Raw genomic sequence first — 25,979 nt, 5'->3', positions numbered from 1 at the left:
GCAGCATGTGGTGCGTGAGGATTACATAAGAGCTTTGTTGGTTTTCACCGGGTTCACAGATTTCACAAGGACTCTTTGTGGAGCTGATGAGCTTAATCAAGTACTTCCTGTTGAATTTTTACCTAGGCCACTGCTGACCCCCAGTACAAAACATTAAGCCTGTCTTCTACATGTTAAATAACGGCCAAAAAGCAAGCAGCTTAATGTTCGACAGTATAGATCAACGAATAAATTTGCCTGGTCAAATGTTATTGTGAATATACTTACCAATAATGATGGAAACACATAATCTTTACTATGAGAATTGTGCTAGAAGATTCAGTCATCAAAAAACTCCCTGTTCCCCATAGTACTGGGTATGTTTCTTTTCTTTTTTCAAAGACAGGGTCTCACTATAAGTTCTGGCTGTCTTAGAACTCACTGTAGACCAGGCTAGCATTCCACTCAGAGATCCCTCTACTTCTGCCTCCCAGGTGCTGGATTAAAGGCATTTGCCACTACACCAAGCTTGGGCAACTGTCTTGAAAATTAAAAACATCCAGTGGATGTTGCCTAATTCTTCCTTGAGTAGGAGTCATTATTCCTATAATGAATTCAGAGTTCAACAGGCTGACTTGGAGGGAACAAATTCTAACACCGAAACCCCAGGATGTCTTTTCTCCCATCTCTCCTGTCGTGCTGCAACATTTAGACTCAGTAGATTTTCCCTGCTGGAATGCCCAGGAAGAATCTAAGCTTCAAATTAAGCAAAAATCCCTCACAGTTGTGCTCGCCATTTTGGGGTTTTAGTTAATCCCCATAGTCAGGTTGACAACCAAGAATAGGCATCACGCCCTCCCCACTGTGAACAGTAACTTTTACCTTGTTGGAAATAGACCCTAACTTCAGATCACTGTATTATTGATATTATCACAGACAGATCTAGGGAAAACTTTGATCCAGTGAACATTTTCTGGTTATAAACATTTTTCGTTTTATGTATTGAACCCCAGGAACAGAATAAACATGAAATTAAACTATCATTGTTACAAACAAGATGACTGATATCTTTAGAAAAAAATTAAAAATGAGTGAGATAGCTTTTGAAAATACAGTCAGTTATTTTTCTCAAACAAGGAGGGATCACCTTAGCAGCAAGCAGGATAAGGAGCAAGGCATGGTAAGGTTTCCACCTGTGTGTTGACTGTCTATCCAGGAATGTTTCATGTTAGCAAAGCACTCTACCAAGCACCTGAGGGACATACTACAAGGGAAGAATTACCTGGGTTTCCCATGCTTACCCCCTTCTTGGCTGTTGTTTGACCTGGTCAGCTTGGTGGGTGTGCAGCAGTGGTTTCACGCTCATTCCTATTTCCCCAATGTTTAGGTGAAAGCATCCCTGAAGATGTCTGCCTGTGGCTATCTGGACACCTGACTATCTCGGTTGGAGAAATACATATTCAAGACCCTTGCAATATTGAGTTGGTCTCTGTTGAGCTTTACAAACCATGGATTACTCATACTCCTGCCACCTGCAGACCTCCTCTCCCATCCCGCAGGCTGTCTCCTCCGATACCAAGAATCCCGAGGGCGTCCTGCTTATGTACTTTCACCTTTCCTTTACTCTGGTGCCATAGCCAAGAAATTGTCAATTGTTCTGATGGTTTTACCCTTTTCTTTAAAGCTTTGGAGTTCTGCAGGTCCTTCTCCTCCTTAGGCTTTTAAACATGTATGTTCTAATGTGGTGTAAGGTAGAGCCTGACTTTAACCATACATTTCCCACAGTGGCTGCTGGAGAAACAGTCCTTTGCCCACTGTTTGTTCTGGTCCATTGTTTAGGATAATGATTTCTGCTATTACTCTACTCTGTTCCAACCATCTGCATGGTTGTCTTTATGACAGTACTGCAGTGCTGTCTTTAGTCTTTGTAGTCTTTGTAGTATATGCTTACAATCAGAATGAGTCCTCTAACATTTAAAGACTATTTAGTGTCTCTCTAGAGGAGGAGCGGCTGAATCCCCACCACATTCCAGCTTCTTCTATTAGTAACCAGCACTGCTAAAGGGCATGGTAGGCAGAGAGGTAGCCCAGTGCCTACCTACCAAACACCAGCATTCACAGCCAGTTCTTTCTAACAGCAATGAGGACAGATTCCTAACACAGTGAAGCTCAAGACCTCGAACATTCTGCTCCTGTATTTGCTTAATTGTTTTGTTTTGAACAGCACCCTCTACCCTTTCTCACTAACGCCTCTGAAATTTAAGTAAATACAAGTTCTATTAAGGAAAAAAAAAACTTTGTCTAGATCTTCTACTGTTAGATGAATAATTCTATGATTTAATCAAGGTATTAGTCATACTAATGATTATAGACTTTAATCATCTACACATAAAAAAATAGATCAAGACATCAAATGTCATCAGACAACTAAAGCCAATATAAGAAGTCTCGGGTGTTGAGGTTGGAGTGGGTGGGTGGGAGTGGGAGCACCCTCATAGAAGCTGGGGAGGGGGATGGAAGAGGGGAGACAGGGGATAACACTTGAAATGCAAATACATGACATATCCAAGACAAATAAAACTATTTTTTAAAAAAGTCTCAAAGAGTCCATATGATTTAGGATAGAGAATATAATACATGTATACATCACTGGTTTCCGATACAGGTCAGAAGCGGTCACACTGACAGGAAGCGCTGACAGTGGGAAGGCTGTCTTCTGATCTGTGGACAGGGCTGCAGTTCCAGCCACACTGGGATCCCTCTCATCAATGTTTCTTTACTTTCTAGGACACCAATCTTAATCCAGCTGTTGTTAGTGAAAGAAGACATATCCAGGCACTTATTCCCTTTAAAAAACTATTTTTGCTCTAAGCAAAGTCCTATTCCCTGCCCGTTCCTTTTGGCTATCAAGAGACTTGCAATTAAAGCAAACTAAATGTAAATAATCAAAACTATGTTTTTGCTGGATGTTTACTTTGGATAAAATGTTTGAAGTTACAATGATACATTGTACTACAGATGCAGAAAATAATTTAAGACTGTAGTTTAAGTTCTGATACACGCTAAATGTAAGACCTCCCAGCAGGAATACTTTCTTAACAAAAATAGGTATTTTGGGTGTCAAAAGATCTACTACAAAAGTTTTCCCCCACCAAAGCAGCCTCCTTACACCAATACATCTTTTCTGCAAAATGAGTCCCTTGGCTGTGAAAGAAGCGCGTCATCCAGTACAGAGCGCTCTGCAGGTAACATCTGACTGCGCAGGGCCACGGCACCACACGCTTACTCGGCTTTACCAGTTTTCAGCACAGCAACAAGCATTTAAAAGTCATTTCCATCGTTTCTTTGGTTAACAGATGTTGATCCCAAATTCTATAAAACACACCATCACACACTCAGAAATAATCACGGGTCTAGTTAAACTACTCCGACTGAAGAGGACATTATCTCCTGTCCTTTTTACCAGCTTTCCTCTTCCCAGAGAGTAGGTGCTTGGGCTTCATATCAAACACATGCCTATCTGCTTCCCCCTTCTTCCCCAAGCGATTCATCTTCTTCTGGGCTTTCTTCATCATGGTCTTGGCTTTCTTCACCATCTACACAGGAGAACACACAACAATGAAAACCACATTTCTGTCCTGCATTGTAATTACCTGGGAACCATTTTACCAAAGTCAGAAGGAACCATCAAGACCCAGTTGTCTCAGTCACCGGGTTCTCAGACCACCACACTATCTGCAGGAGCTCAATGACTACGTGAGGAAGCCTTGAACCTTTCTACAGTTATAGACTATAAGAGAATCTGAGCTCGGTGTCTACCTGAGGAAGCCTTGGACGGTTCTACCGTTAGTAGACTATAAGAGCATCTGAGCTCAGTGACTACATGAGGAAGCCTTGGACCTTTCTACAGTCAATAGACTACAAGAGCATCTGAGCTCAGTGACTACGTGAGGAAGCCTTGGACCTTTCTACCATTAGTAGACTATAAGAGCATCTGTTCAGACTTCCAGGGTCTGAACCTTCTGACTTATGTCAATGCCAGTATTGAAACCCATAGACCAATAGTGTAATCTTACTCCCGGGTGAACATGGAGCAGTCTGGACTCTCAGGCCGCTTAGGAGTCATAGTAAAACACTACCTCAACTCAACACTCACTTCCTAGACTTCCAGATAGAAATGACATCTGAAATGAAAACTTCAGCCTTCTATTAGAGAACCTGCTAGTTTACATAGGCTTTCTCTTATATTTGAATTTTCAAAATACTAAAAGAAAAGTTTTTTCTCAAAAAGAAATTTCAGTGAGATTTTAAGCAACTATTGCACCTTTGAAAAAGACATTACAAATTACACCATAGTGACAAGCTACCACCTTGAAGAGATAACAATTCCCCTAATGAGGAAAATGAACCAAGTTTTCCCAGCCTACTTCCTCACTGGAAATGGGGCCTCTTCCTAGTATTTTGCAAACAGTTGGGACCTAAGCCTAGACTATCCATCCTTTATGAGGCCATGTCTGTCTATCCTCCAGGTCAAGGGGTTCAGAATGGTTTGCCAGAACACCTATCCAGGGGATCCAACTGCTTCTGGTCCAAGTTCCTCTCCAAAGGATGCTACAAATAGAAGATAGGATGAACAGCTAATCTCTTAATCACAACCCTCCTCAAGTAATGGCTGGTGCTTGCTGGAGGTTCTATGAACACCCCTGAAGGTTCTTATTTTCTTTTATCCCAGATCAACGAAACAAACCTTGACATCCCGAAGACCAGAAACATCACGTGGCGTTTTAGAGCAACTCCGACTGCGACTGCGGGCTATGGAAGAGGGAGGAACAGACTCTTCTCGTTTTCTTTTCCTGGTGACACTCCGAGATCTTCTGGCCTGGACTGCATAGTGGGCCTGGAAAACAAACAGTGCTCTTGGTAACAATCGAAATTAGTCCAACAAGAAGAGAAAACAGACGAGCTCTTAAAGACAATATCACTCGCAAGTGAAAGACTCTGGAAGACCTACTGCAGCTTACTCTCGGGCTCTGGTCTGAAGCCAGGGGTTAAGGGTCAGACGCAGTGCTATGCTCTCCTGTGTCTCCTGACAAGGCTTCAGGAATGTCCAGCTCAGCACCCATGCTGGTGGTGAGTAAGATGGTGCTCTTAGGCCGCAGCTCTTGCACATCCTGTGCACTAATGTTCTTTACTGGATAACATCAATCACAAGCAGTAATGGCAATGGCTTTGGTCCACAGTTCACATGATGTATGCTGAGGTTTTAACCTCCCACTCCAAACAGCTGAGGCAGTAGGCATATGCATCAGCTACATTACGTATATCATGTGCATGCCATGACATTTACATTAGCAGATCACCTAGTGACAGATTTCTCGGAAGGTACCCGCATTGTTAAGCAACCTGACTGTGGGAAGGGTTTGGCAGCACATGCCTGCCACCAGCACTGGAGAACTAGAGGCAGGGAAAGACTGAGATTGAAGGCTGGCTGGGCGACACAGCAAGACAATGAACGTCTCAAAACAACAAAAGCACGGATCATCTGAAACCACACTGCCCCTCCAGACTTACATTGTCTTTATCATCCATGTCCACGCCAAGACTACGCATCTCATTCTCTAAATCTGCCTGTTGAACCTGAGAAGGTGGGGAAGGGAGGGAAGATAACTTGTTCTAAGTAAGATGTCTGTTGAAATTTAATTTTAAAAGAAAAGGGGAGAGAGAGAGAGAGAGAGAGAGAGAGAGAGAGAGAGAGAGAGAGAGAGAGAGAAAGAGAGAGAGGAAAAAAACAGGTGAAGCTGTGCTGGACAGAGAAGTGGCAGACACGTGCTCTGCTCTCGGTTACTGGATGCCAGCCCGCAGCCCTCATCCTTTCCTCAGGACTGGAACAGAAAGGACTAGAGCATCTGGCCTTTAGTCCCTGGTTCCAGAGGCTACCTGGGGTAAAGTTGAGTCTTTTTAACTATGGACTTCAGGTCATACACAAGAGTCAGTCAGTCAGTCTGTCTGTCTCTCGGTTTCTCTCATCTTCTGCCCCCTTTACACATGCTCCATTTTCTTCCTAAGAAATAGAAAGCTGCACCAACTACGTCTCTATGGAAGGACAGGCTATAGTATTACACCATTACATGTAATATTATAATCTCTTCTCCAAGGCAGACGACAGACCTTAAAAAGGTACCTTCCCAGGTTGGGGATTTAGCTCAGCGGTAGAGCGCTTGCCTAGCAAGCGCAAGGCCCTGGGTTCGGTCCCCAGCTCCGAAGGGGAAAAAAATGTCCCTTCCCCTTCCCCCGCCTTTCTGTACGGGAGCAGGCCACCTATGATTACCCTGTGGCAGCAAACTCAAGACCCTGTTTCAGAGGCGCACAGGTATGTAGCACAGAAAGGCCTAAAGAGGCTGGGCGGACAGACATAGTCTGTTAGCATTAGTTTAGAAGCTTGCCCATCACACTTTTACAGTCCAGGATCCAAGTATGTTTATGCAAAAAGCTTTAATAAAAACCTAAAAGAACAGAGTTTGAAGTGACTCTAAATGCCTAGCATACAGGAAAATGAGAAACACCCAGCCATGTGCTAAGAGGGGTCACATGGCCCAGGACTGAAGGTCCCTTCAGATTGCCCTCATTCAGCACTTCACTGCCTTCATCTCTTAAATTTTAAAATACACTTTACGATGAACTGGCAAATGTAATCAACAAAAGGGAATGTTTTCCCAATTGTGAGGTACTCTAGTAAATTATGCAAACTCAAAGACAGGATCAGGGGAACCACACTCTGTAATTAGAGAGTTGAGCTCTAGAGGCCCTGCCCCATAACCTGCAAGTGGGGCTAGCCTGGTGCAAGGAAACTCTCAGCCTCACTGTCTTGATGCTCCCTTCAGGCAGGGAGACAGTGTGAGATGTGAATTAACTGAGGGATACCCAGCAGAGTCGGTGCAGGACTGATTGATGGCTTGATGGTGGAGATTTCTCCCACCCAGCCGGAGTCAAATAAAGGATCCACGTGTCAGCATACAGCAGGAGAGACTGAGTTTGTTCCTGCTCTGGGTCTTCAGAGTATAGCTGTACAGTGACTATTACCTACTGTCAATGCTTGTTGCCAGTTGGGATAACTTCAGTTTCTGGACAGTTCAGCTAAACCCCACAAAAACAAACAGTGCATTTGCTACACAGAAGTCATGGCAAGACTGCTATGTTCTCGGGGTGAGAGAATGGCTGCATGGGCTAGAGAAGGCACTACAGCTGAGGGAAGACAGACTCGGGAACCAGACTCTCTTCTCACAGACAACTAAGCACCAGGAGAAACAACACGTCTGTGAATATTAGTGGCCGCCCAAGCACATGAAAACAGTATTTTCAAACCAGGAGCGTCCATTGTGGAATCTACAACGCCAACCCCCCACCTCCAACCCCCCACCTCCATTATACTTTAACTGCCCAGTATCTATCCCTTTTGGGAACCTGCCACTCACTCCCTGACCTCAGCTTTCAGGAAGGCTATGGACACAGAGGTAGTTCCAAGGAGAACAGAAGTAAAGACAATGACATCCCGACACAAAGCCAAGTGGTGCTCAGGGTCCATTCACACCTGGAGAGCGATGCTCCTATGCTCAGCAACATCAGGGGCTGGCGAGCTGCCTTGTGGATTTAGGAGTCTCAATCAATAGAAAACTAGGTCACGAAAATGCACAGTGGCACACGGCTGTACTCCTGGCACCTGTGGAGCAGGAGTCGGGAAGGAACTCCTTGGCTGCAGGTTCAAGCCCGGACTACCTGAGACCCTCTTTAACAACTACCTAACATCCTCAGCCGTCATCAGGTTTCGGTTTAACTCACATCATGGCAGCAATGACTCAGTCTGCAGCAGGGATGCACCTGGAGCTGCAATGCATGGAGAGAAGCTGCAGCCCAGAGCAGGACCCTGCGAACGCCGGGGTGTGCCGCACCTGACATCCCAGGCAGCGAAGCCGGGCTCTCATGGCGGATTACACAGGATCCAGCATGCAAGCCTGGACTTGGCTCTGCGGGGCTCCACACTAACCTTCTTAGCAGTCCGGGGCATCCGGGGTCCCTGTGTGTTCTTTTCTTTGGACTGTAGAATTTTCAACTTCTTCTCTCTAATTTGTTTTGCCAGCTGTCGGATTTCCACCATTTCCTCGTCTTCACTCTCAGAGTCGCTGTCATACTCCCCAGCAGCTGTTCTGAGCTCTTCTTCCTTTTCCAACTCTTCTAATTTCTTTAAAAAGAATCATGAAGTTAACAAGGAAACCCTGCAGGGAGGTAAGTGCAGCGACATATTTACAGGAATCATGTGTCCTCAGATACCTGAAGGTATGAGAACGCTGTGTGGTCTCGTCACAACCGGGGCCCACGTGTACAGTTAATCTCATGGAAAAGAGGATTTACGAAGGCCAAAGAGACAGCATGACCAACGTATGCACTGTTTTCTGCCAATTGCATTTCATCTTTAAAGATAAAAAACATAGGGACCCCTTCCCTCATTCCCTAGTGTCCACTGCAGATACACAAAATAAATCTGTACAAACCCCCATTCATCCTCTCAAATACCATACTAAGCACAACTGCACTGGTGACAAAGTGAAACTTTAAATGCACAGAGGTTGGGGATGCAGCGAGGTGACAAAGCTCACAAGCACAAGATCCTGGGTTCACGCCCCAGCAACGCACACAAACACGCACATGCACACGAACACAAACATGCACACTCACACGCACGCACACAGAAATATAGATAAATGAGAAGATAATCGTGTAAACATTGACGCGCTATGAAAAAGCAAGCAAGGGATAGGTGCCCGGCAGGAGAGAGGTCAGCGGTGGGCCAGCTCTCTGTGGGAATGTGTCTAAGAAAGGCACTGAGGTTAATCCCCCCTTCCAGATTAGAAGGAACCAAACATAAAAAGGTCAGTGAGACAGAGAAATCTGTAAATCAGAGCTCACACCCCATGGACTGAATTTTCTTGTTAATTTGCTGTCACTTGCTAAACTGGCAAAAGACTGCAGGAGGATGTCTGAGAAGACTCAGAAGATGTTCCAGAGAGAGGACGGAGCCAGGGACAGGATGGATCTCCACACTGGACATCAACACAAGCAAAATGATGGGGCCACTGCAGCTCGGTAGGGAAGGCTGGGCGCCACCAGGACCACACAGAAAAAGAATAATTAATGTCCTTTGAATTGAGAAGTGATGTCTCCAAGAGAGCAAAAACAGGGTGAAAGGATCTCTGAGGGCATTTAACAAAAGGAGAACAAGGAAGGAGTAAAAGTTGGTGAAGTTCTTCTAAATGTCAAAGTGGGGCAAGTAATTCAAAAAGCATTGCAGAACTTCATGATAGCAGGATCGATATAATCAGCAACATTGTGGCCTTCCCAAATCTCTGGTATCTTATCATACTTCTCAGATGAATTCATTAAGTCCCAGTATTCTAATATTGAAAGGAAAAAGGAGTTATGTTTATGGTAGTTTCTCAAATCTTCAAGTACTGTGTCATCAAGATGACTACTCTGGATAATCCCTTTATAAGTAAAACCACTTTACAGCCTAACAAAACAGCTGTGTTCAACACCCTTAACTTACTACTAACAAGAATACTGACCCGTGTGTCCGACTTCCAAATACTACAAAAAAAGAATCCTTTCATCTGAAACAACAGGACATTATTTATACACATCTCTGTAAGTCTGCAAGTTCTAATCTTCAAAAAAGTAAAATCTTGGGGGCTGGAGGGATGGCTTGGTGGTTAAGAGAACTGACTACTCTTACAGAAGTCCTGAGTTCAATTCCCAGCAACCACATGGTAGCTCACAGCCATCTGTAATGGGATCTGATGACCTCTTCTGTGTGTGTGTGAGGACATCTTGAGTGGACTCATATATAATAAATAAATATTTTTTAAAAAAAAGAAAATAAGTAAAAGTTTATAAACCAATAAACTCTCTGGAAGACTTTCACTCACTGAGTTCCTTTCTTTTCTGAAACACTTTTCATACAACTGACATTCCAAAACACCTTACTTACTCTGAAGATCCAAAATATAATCATCTCCCATTTTCAGGATCTCGTTCCTGAAAAGAAAGCCCCAAAAGTTTGTCTTAGCTTTATGTCCCCAGATGCTTTGCAGCCTCCTTCCCGATGAAGCAGCCTCTGACCTTTTGCACATCTATGTCTATCAGGAGGGCTGTTTTGCCCACCTGAGGACTACGTGTCTCATGGACTTTGTTCACTGAACTATGACATCAACTGAAAAGCTCCAGTCAAGCATATGCTAAGGATTCACCACTGTGTCCCTGAATCTTACAGGGCCAAACCCTGGGCACACTCAATTTGCATTTCCTGCACCAAGGAGGCTTCACATGGCTAAGACCACCACCCAGCATCACTTTTTCTGGTGCACAGGCAGGCCCTCTGTCCCTGTTCATAAGAAACTCAGACAAAGAGGTCCAGTAACCGACCCTCTTCTTCTTGGGTTCTGCGATCTCCATTCTCTTCCGACGAGCTACCACTCCTTCTGGGATGAAAGGGGGTCTCTCCTAAGAAGACATTGTTTAAAGTATGTGAAATGCCTTCCCAAGTATGAAAGAAACTTAAAGGAACCAAACACACACACAAAAAGACAGTCTACAAGGGAAACACAAAACAACCCACACCAATTAAAAGAAAGTGCATTCTGGGGAGTGAGGTTTGGGGCCAGAGTAGGTAAAAGAGACCAGACAACCACCAAAATTGATTCTATAGTTCATTTGGAAAAAAAACAAAAACAAAAATTATCGTAAGGGCTGGAGAGATGGCTCAGCGGTTAAGAGGACCCAACTGCCCTTCCAGAGGTCATGAGTTCAATTCCCAGCAACCACATGGTGGCTCACAACCATCTGTAAGGAGATCCGAAGCCCTCTTCTGGTGTATCTGAAGACAGCTACGGTATACTTATATATAATAGATAAATAAATCTTTTTAAAAAATTATCATGAAACATATAAGAAAAACATACAGGAAAACAGTAGAATGAGAAACAGACATAAACCTAAGTATGTTTACAATTCAACAGAATTAAATTCATTAATTAGTTGAGAACAATGACCACCCCATGAAACAAGTAGTAAACCACACCTCCCTCAGGAAAAACTAAATTGAGCACACATAAAACTCTATTCAGAAGAAAAATGAAAGCAAACAGAAACAAAAATACGAAAATACAGAGAAAAATGACACTAAAGTATTTTAGAAATAATGTTGTCAGTTCTCTAGAACCCACAATCTAATAACTACGAAAGAGCACTAATGCTAATGTAATGAAAATGTGCAGGTTTTTGAGGTGTTTAAAAACAACAATAAAATAAAGAGGGGCTGGAGAGACAGTTCAGCAGTTAAGAAAATCTGCAGGTTGTTCCTGTGGAGGACCTAGTTCAGTTCACAGGACTCAGGACTCAAGCGGCTCACCGCTAACTATGACTTCAGGGGATCTGATGCTGTCTCTGGACCCCCACAGACACCAGGAATGCACACTGTGTACATATTTACAAAGCAGGCAAGGAAAAAAGTGGTAAAGAAAACAACTTTTAGGAACTTCTATCCTAAAATACAGATTTATTTGTAGGAACACATCTATAAAGATGTAGACTGCTTATAATGGCAGAAAAACACAAAAATATGCTTCCACTGACAATTTAAAAAACAGGGGGGATGGGGATGTGTGACAATTGCACCCAAGCTACTTCTAAGGGACAAACAACAAGTTACAACACAGACTGTGACAGGGAGAAGTAGGTGCACAGAACTCTTCTTTACTTCATCCCTCCCACAGGCACGTGTGACTTCACCAGGAACGAAAAAGTGAAACCCACGTGTGACTCTGTGTACACCAGGAAGAGGACGTGCCAAGCGGCCACCGGCCCAGCACAGCAACACAAACTGAAGCCTGCGAAGAAGGGCAGCCTTGCCTTACCTTGTCATCTCTCTTGTTGGGCACAGCTAAGTGCAATCTGTTCAGAACCTCATTCACTTTATTTCCTTTCATTTTCATTTCTACTCGGTGAGCCAAAAGCCTATCACAAGCCTAAGAAAGTAGAAAAACAAGAGTCACAAAGCCATTGAGGCCAGTCCCCAGCCTCACACTGCAAGGAAGAATCAAGTCCTCCACTCATCCACAGGTTCACAACCCAGTATGGAACTTCCTACATATTTTCTTTCAGCAGGTAACTAGGTTCCCCTAAGAATTTAAACAACTAATCCTATTCAAGGAAAACAAAAACAAACACAAAAACAAAAACCCAACCTAAATTATTTCCAGTGTTAGTAATTCCCAAAATGCAAACAGTTTCCCACAACTGACCTATCTCAGACAAAAACACTAGCCCCGAGTTAAGAAAGCACCAACCTCTGTTTTAACTTGAATGACACCTTCCTCAGTCAGGGTGCTGGTCTCGATGACAGGAAATCCTTCAGCCTGCAAGTCTAGAAATATTTTCTGGAATACAAAGAAAAGAAGGGCAACATGCATTAATGTTTTGTGAATGGAAGTTGCAAACACTATTTGCTCAACAACTATGATTTGTTTTTAACTCTAAGAACAGTTTTAAGTTAATTTCTACAACAATCTTATATAATTAAAAATAAATAAATAAATAAATACATAAGTGGAACAGCAGAGCCAGGTGGATCTCTGAGTTCAAGGCCAGCCTGGTTTAAAGTGAGGCTCTACAACAGTCAAAGCTACAGAGAAAAATGTTGCCTCAAAAATTAAACAAACAAACAAACCCCCACAGAATCAAACTGGATCAAAGTCAGAAGCTCTGTGGAATACTCTGTAAGATTTCCCCTACTCCCCAACTCCCAGCACTAGGGGTTAAACTCAGCTACAAGCAAGCTCCCACTGACCTATATCCACAAACTCAAGATGCAATTTCTCAGGAGGAAAAATGCAAAAGAAGAGGATGACCAACTTTTATTGTTTTGTTTTAAGAAGGCAGACCCTGGATTCGTAGTTCAGGCTGGCCTAGAACACATACACCATGTAATACAAGCTAGCTTCTGCCTCAGTCTCCCTGCTGGGATTTCTGAAGCACAGTTCCTCATGAAGACAGGACCAACTTTTCAAAAGACGTTTTCAATGCTATTCCTTATTTTAAAGTTTCTGCTATAATAGCCCAAGAGAATTCTTCAGAAAATACAAAAATATTTGCTGTTTCATTTTGTGAATCACTAAGACTCTAAAGAAGGGACGCAATATGCTCTTCTCAAATGTTTACAACTACAAACCTCTCTCTAGCTTAGAGACGGGGGACCAACTTCTAATAGACACTAAAAGTTCCCATGAACAAGGTCAACTTCTATTATCAAGGGTGTAGAGCATGATTTCAGCGAAAGCTAGGGTCTCTGAGCACAAATCCTGTCACTTAACAAAGAATGACCCGGGGTGTAAAACAGTCACTGTGACCCAGGGTGTAAGGCAGTCACTGTGACCCGGGGTGTAAGGCAGTCACTGAGTCCCCAGTCATGTGATAACTGTTGACTGTTACTACCATGTGACAACACACCAATGTTGAAGGACAGGCTCTATAGTGCAAGTGCTAAGCAAGCTGTACATTTCTACAGCATCCACTTCCCAATTCCTGTAACACCAACGACTGCTGGGTAGGCACTGTTTTCACTAGAGAGAATCAGAGACCAGAAAGATAACCTACAGTGATGTCAGCTCTCTACTAACAGCTGGCCAGTGACCAATTATCCAGGCAGTACCTTCACTAGCCAGACATGTGGGGCTCCACAGGGTGACTCCCTTTCCTACCACATTGCTGAGTAGTGAAGCTGGACCTGAGCTGACCCCAAAGCCTGAGCACCTGACCAGTTTGTTTCACTTGTAAGTCTCCCAGGCTCTGCCCACTCCCTTCCCGCCTCCTCCTCTCTTCAATGCCATATGGACTGACAAATTAAGATTATTTATAAGATATAAAGAGTTTTTGTTTCTCTGCTTTTCAAAATAAACTGATTCTCTGACATCAGTTAGGTAATTAGTAATTTAAAGAATATACGATCCTGCCAGCTGGAATGAGCAGACGGGAGGATAAAGAGTTCAAGGCCATCCTAACCTACATTAGTCCTGTCTTTAAATAAGTAAGTAGTCGAAAAAAAACCCCAAACTTGCTGTGTTCTGCCCTAAGAAGACAACTTAGGACAAACTAATGCTTCCCATGGACAGAAGTCCCTTCCACTCAGGAACCATCCACCTTGGTTTAAACATGACAAAAGATATAAAGATATATCCAGACAGCACTTTCAGTGTGCACTTGTCACCTGTGCAAACTCATACTGCTCCATACCCCAGGGGGTTGGACGAGGAGTCTATGAGCCCTAGGGTATTAATTTCTGACAAGCTACAGGTAAACATGAAGGGAACTTATACTCAGGATGGCAGTGAGAGCACTGTTCAAGTACCTGTCTCTCAAAGCATTTATCCTGAAAACTGTCTACTAAAAGGATTAAACTGTTTGAAAATTTTTGACTACCAATGCAGCCTACCTCATGGATAATGCTGGCAGACACTGAACTTAGAAGGTGTTCTCCCTTACTCACTTGCAAACTTACTTAGCTACAGATTCCACTATGTAATAAAGTAAGCCATATTTACACTCGTTCTAAAGAGAAACTTGTGGGAAATACTTCCCTAGAACATTTCATAGCCTAAGGCCTGGAAAAGATAAAAGTACACATGACTTGAGGTACCTGGCTTCCCCTTGGGTACCAATTTAAAAGCAGTCCTTTTCTAGGGAAGCACATTTCCCAATGGTTTAGTGTAGCAACCCCAGAACACAGGCGTTCCTACAGACTGGACACAGAGCAGGAGTCAGGAACCTACACTCCAGCTTTAATGTCCTGCCACTAAACCACTGAGGATCATCTTAGTTCTCGAATAGAAACCTGTTCTGGGAGCACTAAAAATCTTTCTAAAGGACAGTCAAAGGACTCACAGCTACTTTAAAATAAAGTATACATAATTAATGTATCAGTGACTTACCTGATCTTCTTCAGAAAGTTCAGCTATTCTCTTCACATCACATTTGTTTGCTACAACAATAAGAGGCTAGCAAGGAAGAAAGAAGTCACTACTTTCACACCATAGAATCATGTATAGAATAATGTATAGAATCATGTATAGAATCATGTATAGAATCATGTATAGAATCATGTACAGAATCATGTATAGAAGAATGTATAGAATCATGTATAGAATCATGTACAGAATCATGTATAGAATCATGTATAGAATAATGTATAGAATAATGTATAGAATGTATAGAATCATTTATAGAATGTATAGAAGAATGTATAGAAGCATGTATAGAATCATGTATAGAATCATGTATAGAAGAATGTATAGAATCATGTATAGAACCATGTATAAAACCATGTATAGAGTCATGTAGTCCCTCTCCTTGTCCACGCCCTTGCTTTCTGCTATTTCCCTGACCCAAGCTGAAATCAATTACTGCTATAAAACACCAAGTGGAAAGTTCTATAAATAAACAACTTGTAAATAAAATGTGCTCCATCCTAAGCAGTGCAATGAAGTCTTGTCTTAGTGCTGCATTCCCACCAGGACACAGATCATCCCTTTGTCTGGCTTACTACTGTCTGTGCTACCAGGCAACCAGGTTTATGTAAGTTGTCACATCACTAACATCTATGGTCAAGGAACATAGAACGGCTCCAGTGGTCTTGGAACCCATTACCTATGAGTGAGAAGGGGCTACTACGTAAACTAAGCATTAGTTAGCACACTTACCTTGTTGATAAACAGGGGTCTGATATTCTGGAAGAGTTCTAATTGCTCCTTCAACCCATGTCCACACTGCTCAGACAAATCCATCACATACAGAACTGCAGCTCGGGGCTGGGCCAGGGCTGTGATGGCCTGCATCTCAATGGTGTTCTGATCCTCCAAAGGATGATCCAAAATCCCTGGAGTATCTACAACCTAACAACCAGGCTTCATTAACCGAAGTACACTCACTCCAAAGTGTCTTGGCTGTCCCAGAGTCACTCTCCTACATCCAAAACAGTTCTAACAAAACTAGTGTGTAAAATGCAACATTGAAAACTGCCCATAATAACCAAAGGAACAAGGGAAAAAAGTACTTATTTTTTAATAAGACAAAAACCCAATACAGGAGCTGGTATGGTGGCTCTCATCTGTAACTGCCATGAGTGTAAAACTAGAGTGACTACAGTGAGTGAGCTAAGGTCACCCTGACTAGAGAGACCCTGCCTGTCTCAAAAGAACAGATGCAGGCATCTAAGGAAACCCTGCAGAGTCCACTGAAGAGACATTGGCCCTGGGAGAAATGAGCCTTTTCTTCACATGGCTATCAAAACTGACAAACTCTCCCACCTCCTAAAGACTTGGCTACTTCATCATTTTTTTTAACTTTTTTTGTCTTTATTAAATTGAGTATTTCTTATTTACATTTCGAGTGTTATTTCCTTTCCCGGTTTCCAGGCCAACATCCCCCTAACCCCTCCCCTTCCCCTTCTTTATGGGTGTTCCCCTCCCCATCCTCCCCCCATTGCTGCCCTCCCCCCAACAGTCACATTCAATGGGGGTTCAGTCTTAGCAGGACCCAGGGCTTCCCCTTCCACTGATGATCGTACTAGGATATTCACTGCTACTTATGAGGTCAGAGTTCAGAGTCAGTCCATGTATAGTCTTTAGGTAGTGGCTTAGTCCCTGGAAGCTCTGGTTGCTTGGCATTGTTGTTCATATGGGGTCTCAAGCCCCTTTAAGCTCTTCCAGTTCTTTCTCTGATTCCTTCAACGGGAGTCCTGTTCTCAGTTCAGTGGTTTGCTGCTGGCATTCGCCTCTGTATTTGCTGTATTCTGGCTGTGTCTCTCAGGAGCGATCTAAATCCGGCTCCTTATGTTGGGCTTTACCATTTATTATCCTTTGTAGCGCTGGATTTGTAGAAAGATATTGCGTAAATATGTTTTCGTCATGGAATATCTTGATTTCTCCATCTATGTTAATTGAGAATTTTGCAGGATACAGTAACCTGGGCTGGCATTTGTGTTTTCTTAGGGTCTGTATGACATCTGTCCAGGATCTTCTGGCTTTCATAGTCTCTGGCGAAAAGTCTGGTGTGATTCTGATAGGTCTGCCTTTATATGTTACTTGACCTTTATCCCTTACTGCTTTTAATATTCTTTCTTTATTTTGTGCATTTTGAGTTTTGACTATTATGTGTTGGGAGGTGTTTCTTTTCTGGTCCAATCTATTTGGAGTTCTGTAGGCTTCTTGAATGCCTATGGGTATCTCTTTTTTTAGGTTAGGGAAGTTTTCTTCTATGATTTTGTTGAAGATATTTACTGGTCCTTTGAGCTGGGAGTCTTCACTCTCTTCTATACCTATTATCCTTAGGTTTGATCTTCTCATTGAGTCCTGGATTTCCTGTATGTTTTGGACCAGTAGCTTTTTCTGCTTTACATTATCTTTGACTGTTGAGTCGATGATTTCTATGGAATATTCTGCTCCTGAGATTCTCTCTTCTATCTCTTGTATTCTGTTGGTGATGCTTGTATCTATGGCTCCTTGTCTCTTCCTTTGGTTTTCTACATCCAGGGTTGTTTCCATGTGTTCTTTCTTGATTGCTTCTATTTCCATTTTTAATTCCTTCAATTCTTTGATTATTTTTTCCTGGAATTCTTTCAGGGATTTTTGTGATTCCTCTCCATAAGCTTCTACTTGTTTATTTATATTTTCTTGGAATTCTTTCAGGGATTTTTGTGATTCCTGTCTGTAGAGTTCTACTTGTTTATTTATGTTTTCCTGTGTTTCTGTAAGGGAGTTCTTCATGTCTTTCTTGAAGTCCTCCAGCATCATGATGAAGTGTGATTTTGAATCTAGATCTTGCTTTTCTGGTGTGTTTAGATATTCTGTGTTGGCTTTGGTGGGAGAATTGTGCTCGGATGATGCCATGTAGTCTTGGTTTCTGTTGCTTGGGTTCCTGCGCTTGCCTCTCGCCATCAGATTATCTCTAGTGTTACTTTGTTCTGCTATTTCTGACAGTGGCTAGACTGTCCTGTAAGCCTGTGTGTCAGGAGTGCTGTAGACCTGTTTTACTGTTTTCTTTCAGCCAGTTATGGGGACAGAGTGTTCTGCTTTGGGGCGTGTAGTTTTTCCTATCTACAGGTCTTCAGCTGTTCCTGTGGCCCTGTGTCTTGAGTTCACCAGGCAGGTCGCTTGGAGCTGGAAGGTTTGTCTTACCTGTGGTGCCAAGGCTCAAGTTTGCTCGTGGGGTGTTGCTTATGAGCTCTCCGAGGCGGAGGCATTCAGGAAGATCTTTGCCTCCCTTTCCGGGAGCTTCCGTGCACCAGGGTTCCAGATGGCATTTGGTGTTTTCCTCTGGAGTCAGAGATGTGGGCCGAGTGTAGACTCTTCTGGTTTCCCAGGCATGTCTGCCTCTCTGAAGGTTTAGCTTTCCCTCCCATGGGATTCGGGTGCAGAGAACTGTTTATCCGGTCAGTCCCTTCAGGTCAAAACCTTGTTTCTTATTTGCCTTTTGCCACTCTATTGAAGCCCTTCAACCTTTACAACAGTTTGATATCTACAAAGTTCACACTGGAGAAATGATGGTTAAATTACATAAAAGAAAAAAAAACCTCAAAGTTTTAATGAAGTTTATGATTTATTTGCATTGGTGTTTTTCCAGCATGTATGTCTGTGCGAGCATGTTAAATTCCCTGGAACTGGAGTTACAGACAGTTGTGAGTTGTCATGTAGTTGCTGGGACTTGAACCCAGGTCCCCTAGAAGAGCTGCCAGAGCTCTTAACTGCTGACCCATCTCTCCAACCCCAAGAAGCATCTATTTTCTGTTAAATATGAATGCCAAATACTTCCCTTCTGGGAATATTTCAACCATTCTGCTTCATGTTCAAATGGTGTCTGCTGAACCACACTGCCATCGGATCTTTCTGATCCAGCCACAAAAAAGCCAATGGTGGTTTTTGCCTTGGAAAGCATTCAAGGCCGGGCAGGGGAATGAATGCAAAGGTGAGCCAACCAGTGCAAACTACTCGTTCACTTTTAAAGAGGATGATGCCTAGGGACTGGGAGATGGTTCTGCAGACAAAAGCCATACAAGTCTGGTGAGCTGACTTCAGCCCTTGGATGTAGTGATGCACAGCTGTAATCTCAGATTTCCCAGGGTGACACAGGAGCACAGGCAGGAGACTTGGCCGGAAACTAGTGTGTAAGGAGAGAGACCCTGCCTCAAAACAAGAAGTACTTAGCTCTTCACTTTTTCTTCCTTTGTTTTGCAAAGGAAGGACAAGTTAGTACTTCAGGTCACCTTATAAATAGGAAACTATGTTCTATATATACGGTGACCTGACATAGAAAATTTAGACTTTAAAATTTTTTTCCTATTTTATTTTATGTGTATGAGTGCTTTGCCTGCATGTTGTTTGTTTGTATGCATGCATGTAGGCTTGGATTTTGTCCAAAGTTCTTCAAGACCTCACCAGTCCATCTGAGTCCATGGAAGCAGCAAGCAGCAAGCAGCCTCCACAATATCATGAAAAGTACTTTGGTGAGTTTCTCTCTACAAAGTCATGACAAGCAAAGATCAGCAACAAGATGTAAGGTGAACCAATGCCAGAGACTCCTCCCACTGGCTGTGGGGTCATATTTCTATTCTTTCTAAACATCGTATGTCCTCTCGTGTGTTTGCTTCAGCAAAATATCCTTTCACCTATCTTCCCCAACAAAACATCATATGACATAACTGAGTTTCCAAAGAAACCATAAATTACCACTTTGTGTGTGTGTGTGTGTGTGTGTGTGTGTGTGTGTGTGTGTGTGTGTGTACATATATACCTGTAGAGATAAGAAGAGAACATTAGACCTCCTGGAGTTGGGTTGCAGGTGGTTGAGAACCACCACATATGAGTACTGAGAAACGAACTAGGGTCTTCTGCAAGACCAGCAAGTGCTCTTAATCTGGTGAGAATTTCTCCAGATCTAAAATTTAGACTTCTGGTTGTTGTGTGTTTGCCAAATAGCTATTAAAGTATTTGCCTAGTGTATCCAAGGTCCTGAGTTTGGCATCTGCATAAAAAAGAAAGACAGGGAAAGATGGGTCAGGGGTGGAAAGGAAGTGAGGGGAGGTGGGGAAGAGAAAGAGGTATTATTCTTAGTACAGTGTCACTCAACTGGCATCACACTAATGGGAACTGTACCACAATTGGGGATGACTGAAACCCTCTGAGAACTTCTTTATCCAATAATCTATGTAACAAACACAAAGTAATAGACTTGTGTCGTAGGGTGATGAGACTCTCACTGTGATAAAACTCCAAAGAAACTTGGGGAGGAAAGGGTTTATTTAGGTTATGGTTCCAAGGAAATCAGGACAGGAACTGAAGCAGGAAAAGGGCCTGCAGAGAGGAGCTGATATGGAGACAATGGGGGGTGATTCTTACTGGCTTGTTTTTGATGACTCTCTCAACCTGCTTTCTTACAGAACCCCGGACCACCAGCCCAGGGATGGCACCACCCATAAGTTCTCAGTTCTCCACCATTAATCACTAATTTAAAAATGCCCTACAGCTTACCTACAGCCTGATTTTATGGAGGCATTTCTCAGGTGAGGCTCCCCTCTCTCTGATGACTCTAGCTTGTATCGAGTTGGCATAAAACTAGCCAGAACAACCCAATTTCGTTAAGGGATACCAGTTGAAAATAGATTCTTCAATAGATTTTTCAGTGGACCTAAGAGAACTAGACAACTCTGTGCAGCCACCATTCTGTCATTCACCAAGTACACAATGAACCATTTAACAAAGCCTTTGTTAACCTATCACCTTTGGTAACTCAGCATCTGAAAGTCAATGAGCCCTTGCTCCAGGTCCTATGCCTACACTGTTTTTTCCCTTTTGTTTAATTCACTGAAATACTAACTCTGCTGCCAAGTAAAGCTTGCTTTACTGCTCATTGTGTGCGTGTGATTTACATCAATACTAGGCTCTTTAGTTCCTCCTCCCATGTTTGCGAAACTTTTTTCATACTCAATAATTATCTTTATTTCTATGGGGATAAAATGTTCTAATCATAGCCACACAATAGGAAGTCACCTAGACTAAAATCACCTGGAAAGAAACATTAGGGCAAGCTGTACTTCAGGGTAATACACACACACACACACACACACACACACACACACACACGCACGCACACATGCACGCATCCACGCACACACATGCATGCATGCACGCAAATCTTAAAAAATATTTTCAAGGAAAACTTGACCTAGAATTTTTATAGCAAGTCGTAGGAACAGGGAAGACCTATCTTGAATCCACGAGTATATTCTCAACAAGTCATCCTAAACTGACTTACTCCTGAGGTGAAAAGCTGGGAATGTAGATTTTAAAAAGTGACAGTTAAGGAGCTAAAGAAAGGGTTCAGTCAGTAAAGTGTCCTGCAAGAGCATGAAACCCCTGCACCCAGGTAACAAGCCAAGTGCAGCAGTGAGCACCTGTAAACCTGGTGACAATGCTGGGAGGAGGGGAGGGAAGGGGAGGGTGTCAGGCACACATTGGCTGGTCTGCCTAACGGAGTCACTGAGCTTCAGGCCCAGCGACAGATCTTGTCTCAATAAATAAGGCAGAGAGGAGAACAGTTGAAGGCAACAATGTCAGCATCTGGCCTCCAAACACATGCACACATCCACATGAATATGTACACATACACACACACACACACACACACACACAGAGAGAGATAGAGACAGACAGACAGACAGACAGACAGACAGACAGACAGACAGACAGAGACAAACAGACAGAATAAGATGGGAGACCAGATTGGACTGTCTACTCTGGATAGCTGACTGTCTGGGTCCTGGGACAAGAAAGTGCATGTTCAGGGGCCAACAAATTAATTATTAATGTGTTCTATGTACACAGGGTGGTTTTTCCTCATTTTTCCATCTGAATATACTGTGAGACATAATGATTACAATAACAGGCAAGATGAAAACAAATGCATGTTCACTCAGATAGGACACCAATGACAGACCAAAGTATGAGTCCACCAGAATCCAGGTTGGTGACTCGGTGTGTTCATTTCCTTATGGAGCATGGGGCAAGGGTACATTACAAGAATTTGGGTGACTTCAAAATGGCTGAGTCCAGCAAACCACTGAACTGAGAATAGGACCCCCGTTGAAGGAATCAGAGAAAGAACTGGAAGAACTAGAAGGGGCTCGAGACCCCTTATGAACAACAATGTCAAGCAACTAGAGCTTCCAGGGACTAAGCCACTACCTAAAGACTATACATGGACTGACCCTGGACTCTGACCTCATAGGTAGCAATGAATATCCTAGTAAGAGCACCAGTGGAAGGGGTAGCTCTTGGTCCTGCTAAGACTGAACCCCCAGTGAACGTGATTGTTGGGGGGAGGGTGGTAATGGGGGGAGGGTTGGGAGGGGAACACCCATAAGGAAGGGGAGGGGGGAGGGGGATGTTTGCCTGGAAACCGGGAAAGGGAATAACACTCGAAATGTATATAAGAAATACTCAAGTTAATAAAAAAATAAATAAATAAATAAATAAATAATACTGATAAAATAGAGACAAAATGAAAGAGAGGAAATAATCTAAGGGTGGAAAGTTTGAGCATGATGAGGATGGAGCATGGCGAAATGAGGTGTTGGTGGAAGCTTTGACCACTAAACAAGTTTCTTCTTCTAATGCTCATAATTCAATTTTTGACTCATTAAATGAATTTAATTGAAAAAAATTGGCTGAGTCAATTCACAGTCCTTGCAATATAGAAGCTGCATCATGGAGTCCTCCTTCAATCAGCCGTCTACTTCTTGAATGCTCTAGCATTTTCCAAGATCATTTGAAGATGGTGGAGTGGGAAAGACAGAAAGGATGAATGGCTTAAATCCCAAGTGAAGCTCCTTTGAGTTTACCCCCACCCATCTACTAGTATCATTAGCCCCATGACTGCCACCATAGATCTGACTGCTATCATTCTATCACTCTGCTCCACTAGTCATTACTTTCCATGTCTAGATCAAGGCTATCTTCCCTTTTCTTCAACTCTTACATTCTCTCTATCCTCTTGTCTACAGTGTTCCTTGAACCCTGGAAGGGGTGATATACTCATAATCCCTCTTTTAATGTTGGACGGCAATGACACCCTAAACTTCATCTCTACCTGAGATTTTAGCCAGTGGTAAATCTATCAGCAACCACTACCCATTTGTTGTTTTCTTCCAAAACAAATGTGGAACAGCAGCTGTAGTCTATAGGCATCAACACAAATGTTTAGAGAGAGGACAATTTGACAGGTACCCTACTCAACCAGACAGTCGCTGTTGCTTCCATAATGGGGCCCAGGACTTCACAAATCACAAGTTTGTCCTTGACTACAGTGCCAGACATGACTTTCCTTTATGGAGCAGTTCTTAAACCCAACCAGGAATCTGTTGCTCTGTTCATAACCATTGTACCTATGCCACTACTGTACTAGATGGCAAATCTTATTGTTCATGTTGATAAGGTACACTCCTGCAGAGACAGTTGTTGAAAATTCTCCCTTGACATCTTGGATAATAATAACTTCCAGTGACCATAAAAGTCACCCTTCAGAAGGGAGCTTTCAGCTCAGTCTCAGGTTGTCTTCTTCACGTGCTACATGATCCTTTTTTTTTTCTTTTTTCTTTTTTTCGGAGCTGGGGGCTGAAGCCAGGGCATTGTGCTTGCTAGGCAAGTGCTCTACCACTGAGCTAAATCCCCAACCCCACTACATGATCTTAAGCCTACAGTTGTACCATCTAGCTCGGGCATGCAACCAATAGCATTAGTGATACTCTGTCATTTTAGGGGCCTCTGGGTCTTCCTGATCAACAATTTGCAGGGAATGATGCCATCCCTTGCACTGGAATTTTCATTTAATACCCTTTTGGATTAGGGGGGGGGGTTTAAGTCCCTTTTCATGCAGGCAGGATACCACTTAAAAATTCTGATTTTTTTCCAAGTGTTTCTCCAATTCTATAAGCACTCAGAGGCTAGCAGTATGTCACCCATGTGATACAATCTTTGTATTTATTCACCAAGGAATGGAAGGATCTCTGAGGGCCCACAGCTGTCCAGCCAAAACTGAACCAGAAATCAGCAATGAAAGCAATACTAGGGGTTGGGGATTTAGCTCAGTGGTAGAGCACTTGCTTAGCAAGCGCCAGGCCCTGGGTTTGGTCCCCAGCTCCGAAAAAAAGAAAAGAAAAGAAAAAAAAAAAGAAAGCGATACTAAAGCAAAATGTTTACAAGGAACAAGACAGGATGAAACAAGTCCATAACTTGCTTCATCAAAAGACCAATGCTGAGTTCAATGTAAGGGTGGGAAGGCACTGCTTTACTTAGATTGCTAACATCCACAGATGTTCTCCATAAACAGGTTTGCCTCTTTATCCCAAGATGTTGCCATGGGTCTTCTAATCACCCTCCCATACCCGTGGAGTTAGGAGAGGCCAGCTCAACTAAATACTAACACATTCGCCTTTACATGACCTGAATGAATCTCTTTGCCTTTTGAACTCTATCTGACAAACACATACTGAGGAGCCCCATATGTTAAGGATTCTACAAGGTCAAATGATGGAACCTATGATTATAGAGAGTTAAAATATAACAGGTTAGAGCCAATTACTTTGGGCTAATTTCAGTTCCTTTGGAAGCCATTCTTCTATGTCATTCTTTTATATCTCTTACTATCCAATTCTCTTAGAAAAACACTAGCCTTCAGCAGTTTGAAAGCCGAAGAATATCACTGGAAAATACTTGGGTCATTAACAGAGATTTTCTTAGTTCGTATCTACCTATTTTCCTCCACCAATCTGTTTGGTAAAAGTCCCCCCCCCCTTTTTTTGCTTTTTTTTGCTGTGTTCTATAACTAATAAAATCCCACGTGACTACACTTTCACAGTGGAACATGAGATTTGAGATAACCGGAATCTGTGTTCCCACCTGGTGATCACTCATATTTGATAATAATATCTTATTCCCCTGGAGTTGAGAGTTTCGTTTTTGTGTTGACAGTTTTGTGTGGATAAATCTGGGCACGCCAAACAATCTGTGATCACCAAACGAGTCACCCAGGTAGACACCGGATACCAGCACGGGACCTCGTGACCAGCCATCTGATATTGCCATCCCAAGTGGATTGTTAGGGAGTTCTTTCTGGGCTGGGACCTTCATGTTTTTGCTGATGGTCCACTCTTTTGCTGATGGTTTACTCTGAGCTCGATTTTCAGATGTATTTGGGTGCCATTTTGCTGCTTTCAATAAGCGATTTAAGGTATCCTTTTGTTTGTGTGCTCACTTGAACCTTTCATCTGTCATCACTCTGATGTCTAATTTGACAAAAAGAGGAAATGGTGGCAGGGGAAACTGTAATTTGGTACTTTAGCTGCTCCTGTGTTTTATGATTATGTTAATTCAACTCATGAGGATTTGGGGAAAATGGGAAGGCTAGCTACAAAGAACTTGGCTTTCTTCCTGCCTTATGGGAAAACCCTTGACCCTGTATGGTTGGGATTTCTTTTCCTCACTCTACTGAAAGTTTTAACTGAAGGTCACACATGAACAGGCTGCTGTGATTAAAATTTAAAAATAAGGAAAAATCATTCAAGGAGATGTTAAAAATAAATAGAAAATTAAGAAAAACTTAAAGGTCATGTCAGAACTAATGATAAAGTCTGAGGGAAAAAAATCACACTTTTCTCAACCATCTGCTTTCATGTTGCTCCAACCTTGCCTAGTCATTCTTTCTCTCTAATCATGGCAGAATTCTAGATCAAAGAAAAAGATGGTTATGACATATTTCAGAATCAAAGCCAGAAGGGAGGAGAGATCCCGTAAATACTAAAAATTCTCACTTTTACCTGGACAATGGTGGAAGATACCTTTAATCTCAGA

At 42.7% G+C, this 25,979-nt stretch overlaps 2 protein-coding genes across 2 annotated transcripts; both read right to left on the bottom strand.

Annotated features, from left to right (window-relative positions):
• Window positions 1–2,338: 2,338 nt before the first annotated feature.
• On the bottom strand, window positions 2,339–8,244 carry LOC134482729 (GTP-binding protein 4-like). The gene is made up of 3 exons (XM_063276957.1): window positions 8,021–8,244; window positions 4,727–4,876; window positions 2,339–3,575 (listed from the first exon to the last, which is right to left on the bottom strand). The coding sequence occupies exons 1-3, from the start codon at window positions 8,129–8,131 to the stop codon at window positions 3,423–3,425; spliced, it is 414 nt and encodes a 137-aa protein (XP_063133027.1). The 5' UTR covers window positions 8,132–8,244; the 3' UTR covers window positions 2,339–3,422.
• A 1,893-nt stretch (window positions 8,245–10,137) lies between these two features.
• Window positions 10,138–12,577, bottom strand: LOC134482728 (GTP-binding protein 4-like). The gene is made up of 3 exons (XM_063276956.1): window positions 12,375–12,577; window positions 11,943–12,053; window positions 10,138–10,530 (listed from the first exon to the last, which is right to left on the bottom strand). The coding sequence occupies exons 1-3, from the start codon at window positions 12,495–12,497 to the stop codon at window positions 10,255–10,257; spliced, it is 510 nt and encodes a 169-aa protein (XP_063133026.1). The 5' UTR covers window positions 12,498–12,577; the 3' UTR covers window positions 10,138–10,254.
• Between the last annotated feature and the right edge of the window lie 13,402 nt (window positions 12,578–25,979).

The sequence above is a fragment of the Rattus norvegicus genome, chromosome 17 (assembly GCF_036323735.1).
Source record: "Rattus norvegicus strain BN/NHsdMcwi chromosome 17, GRCr8, whole genome shotgun sequence".
Classification (NCBI taxonomy): domain Eukaryota; kingdom Metazoa; phylum Chordata; class Mammalia; order Rodentia; family Muridae; genus Rattus; species Rattus norvegicus.
The sequence above is the reverse complement of the archived record's forward strand: the minus strand, read 5'-3'. Positions and strand labels throughout refer to the sequence as shown.

Bases quoted from the DNA above. Each gene is read 5' to 3' on its own strand.
- LOC134482729 (XM_063276957.1), bottom strand. From the start codon at position 8,131: ATGGTGGAAATCCGACAGCTGGCAAAACAAATTAGAGAGAAGAAGTTG. The intron at 4,877-8,020 runs GTTAGTGTGGAG...TTTGTTTTCCAG, and splicing joins TGCCCCGGACTGCTAAGAAG to GCCCACTATGCAGTCCAGGC. The intron at 3,576-4,726 runs GTTTGTTTCGTT...TCTCCTGTGTAG, and splicing joins CTGGTCTTCGGGATGTCAAG to ATGGTGAAGAAAGCCAAGAC.
- LOC134482728 (XM_063276956.1), bottom strand. From the start codon at position 12,497: ATGCATGTTGCCCTTCTTTTCTTTGTATTCCAGAAAATATTTCTAGAC. The intron at 12,054-12,374 runs GTTGGTGCTTTC...CTACTTTCTTAG, and splicing joins TCATTCAAGTTAAAACAGAG to GCTTGTGATAGGCTTTTGGC. The intron at 10,531-11,942 runs GTAAGGCAAGGC...ATGTCTTCTTAG, and splicing joins CCAACAAGAGAGATGACAAG to GAGAGACCCCCTTTCATCCC.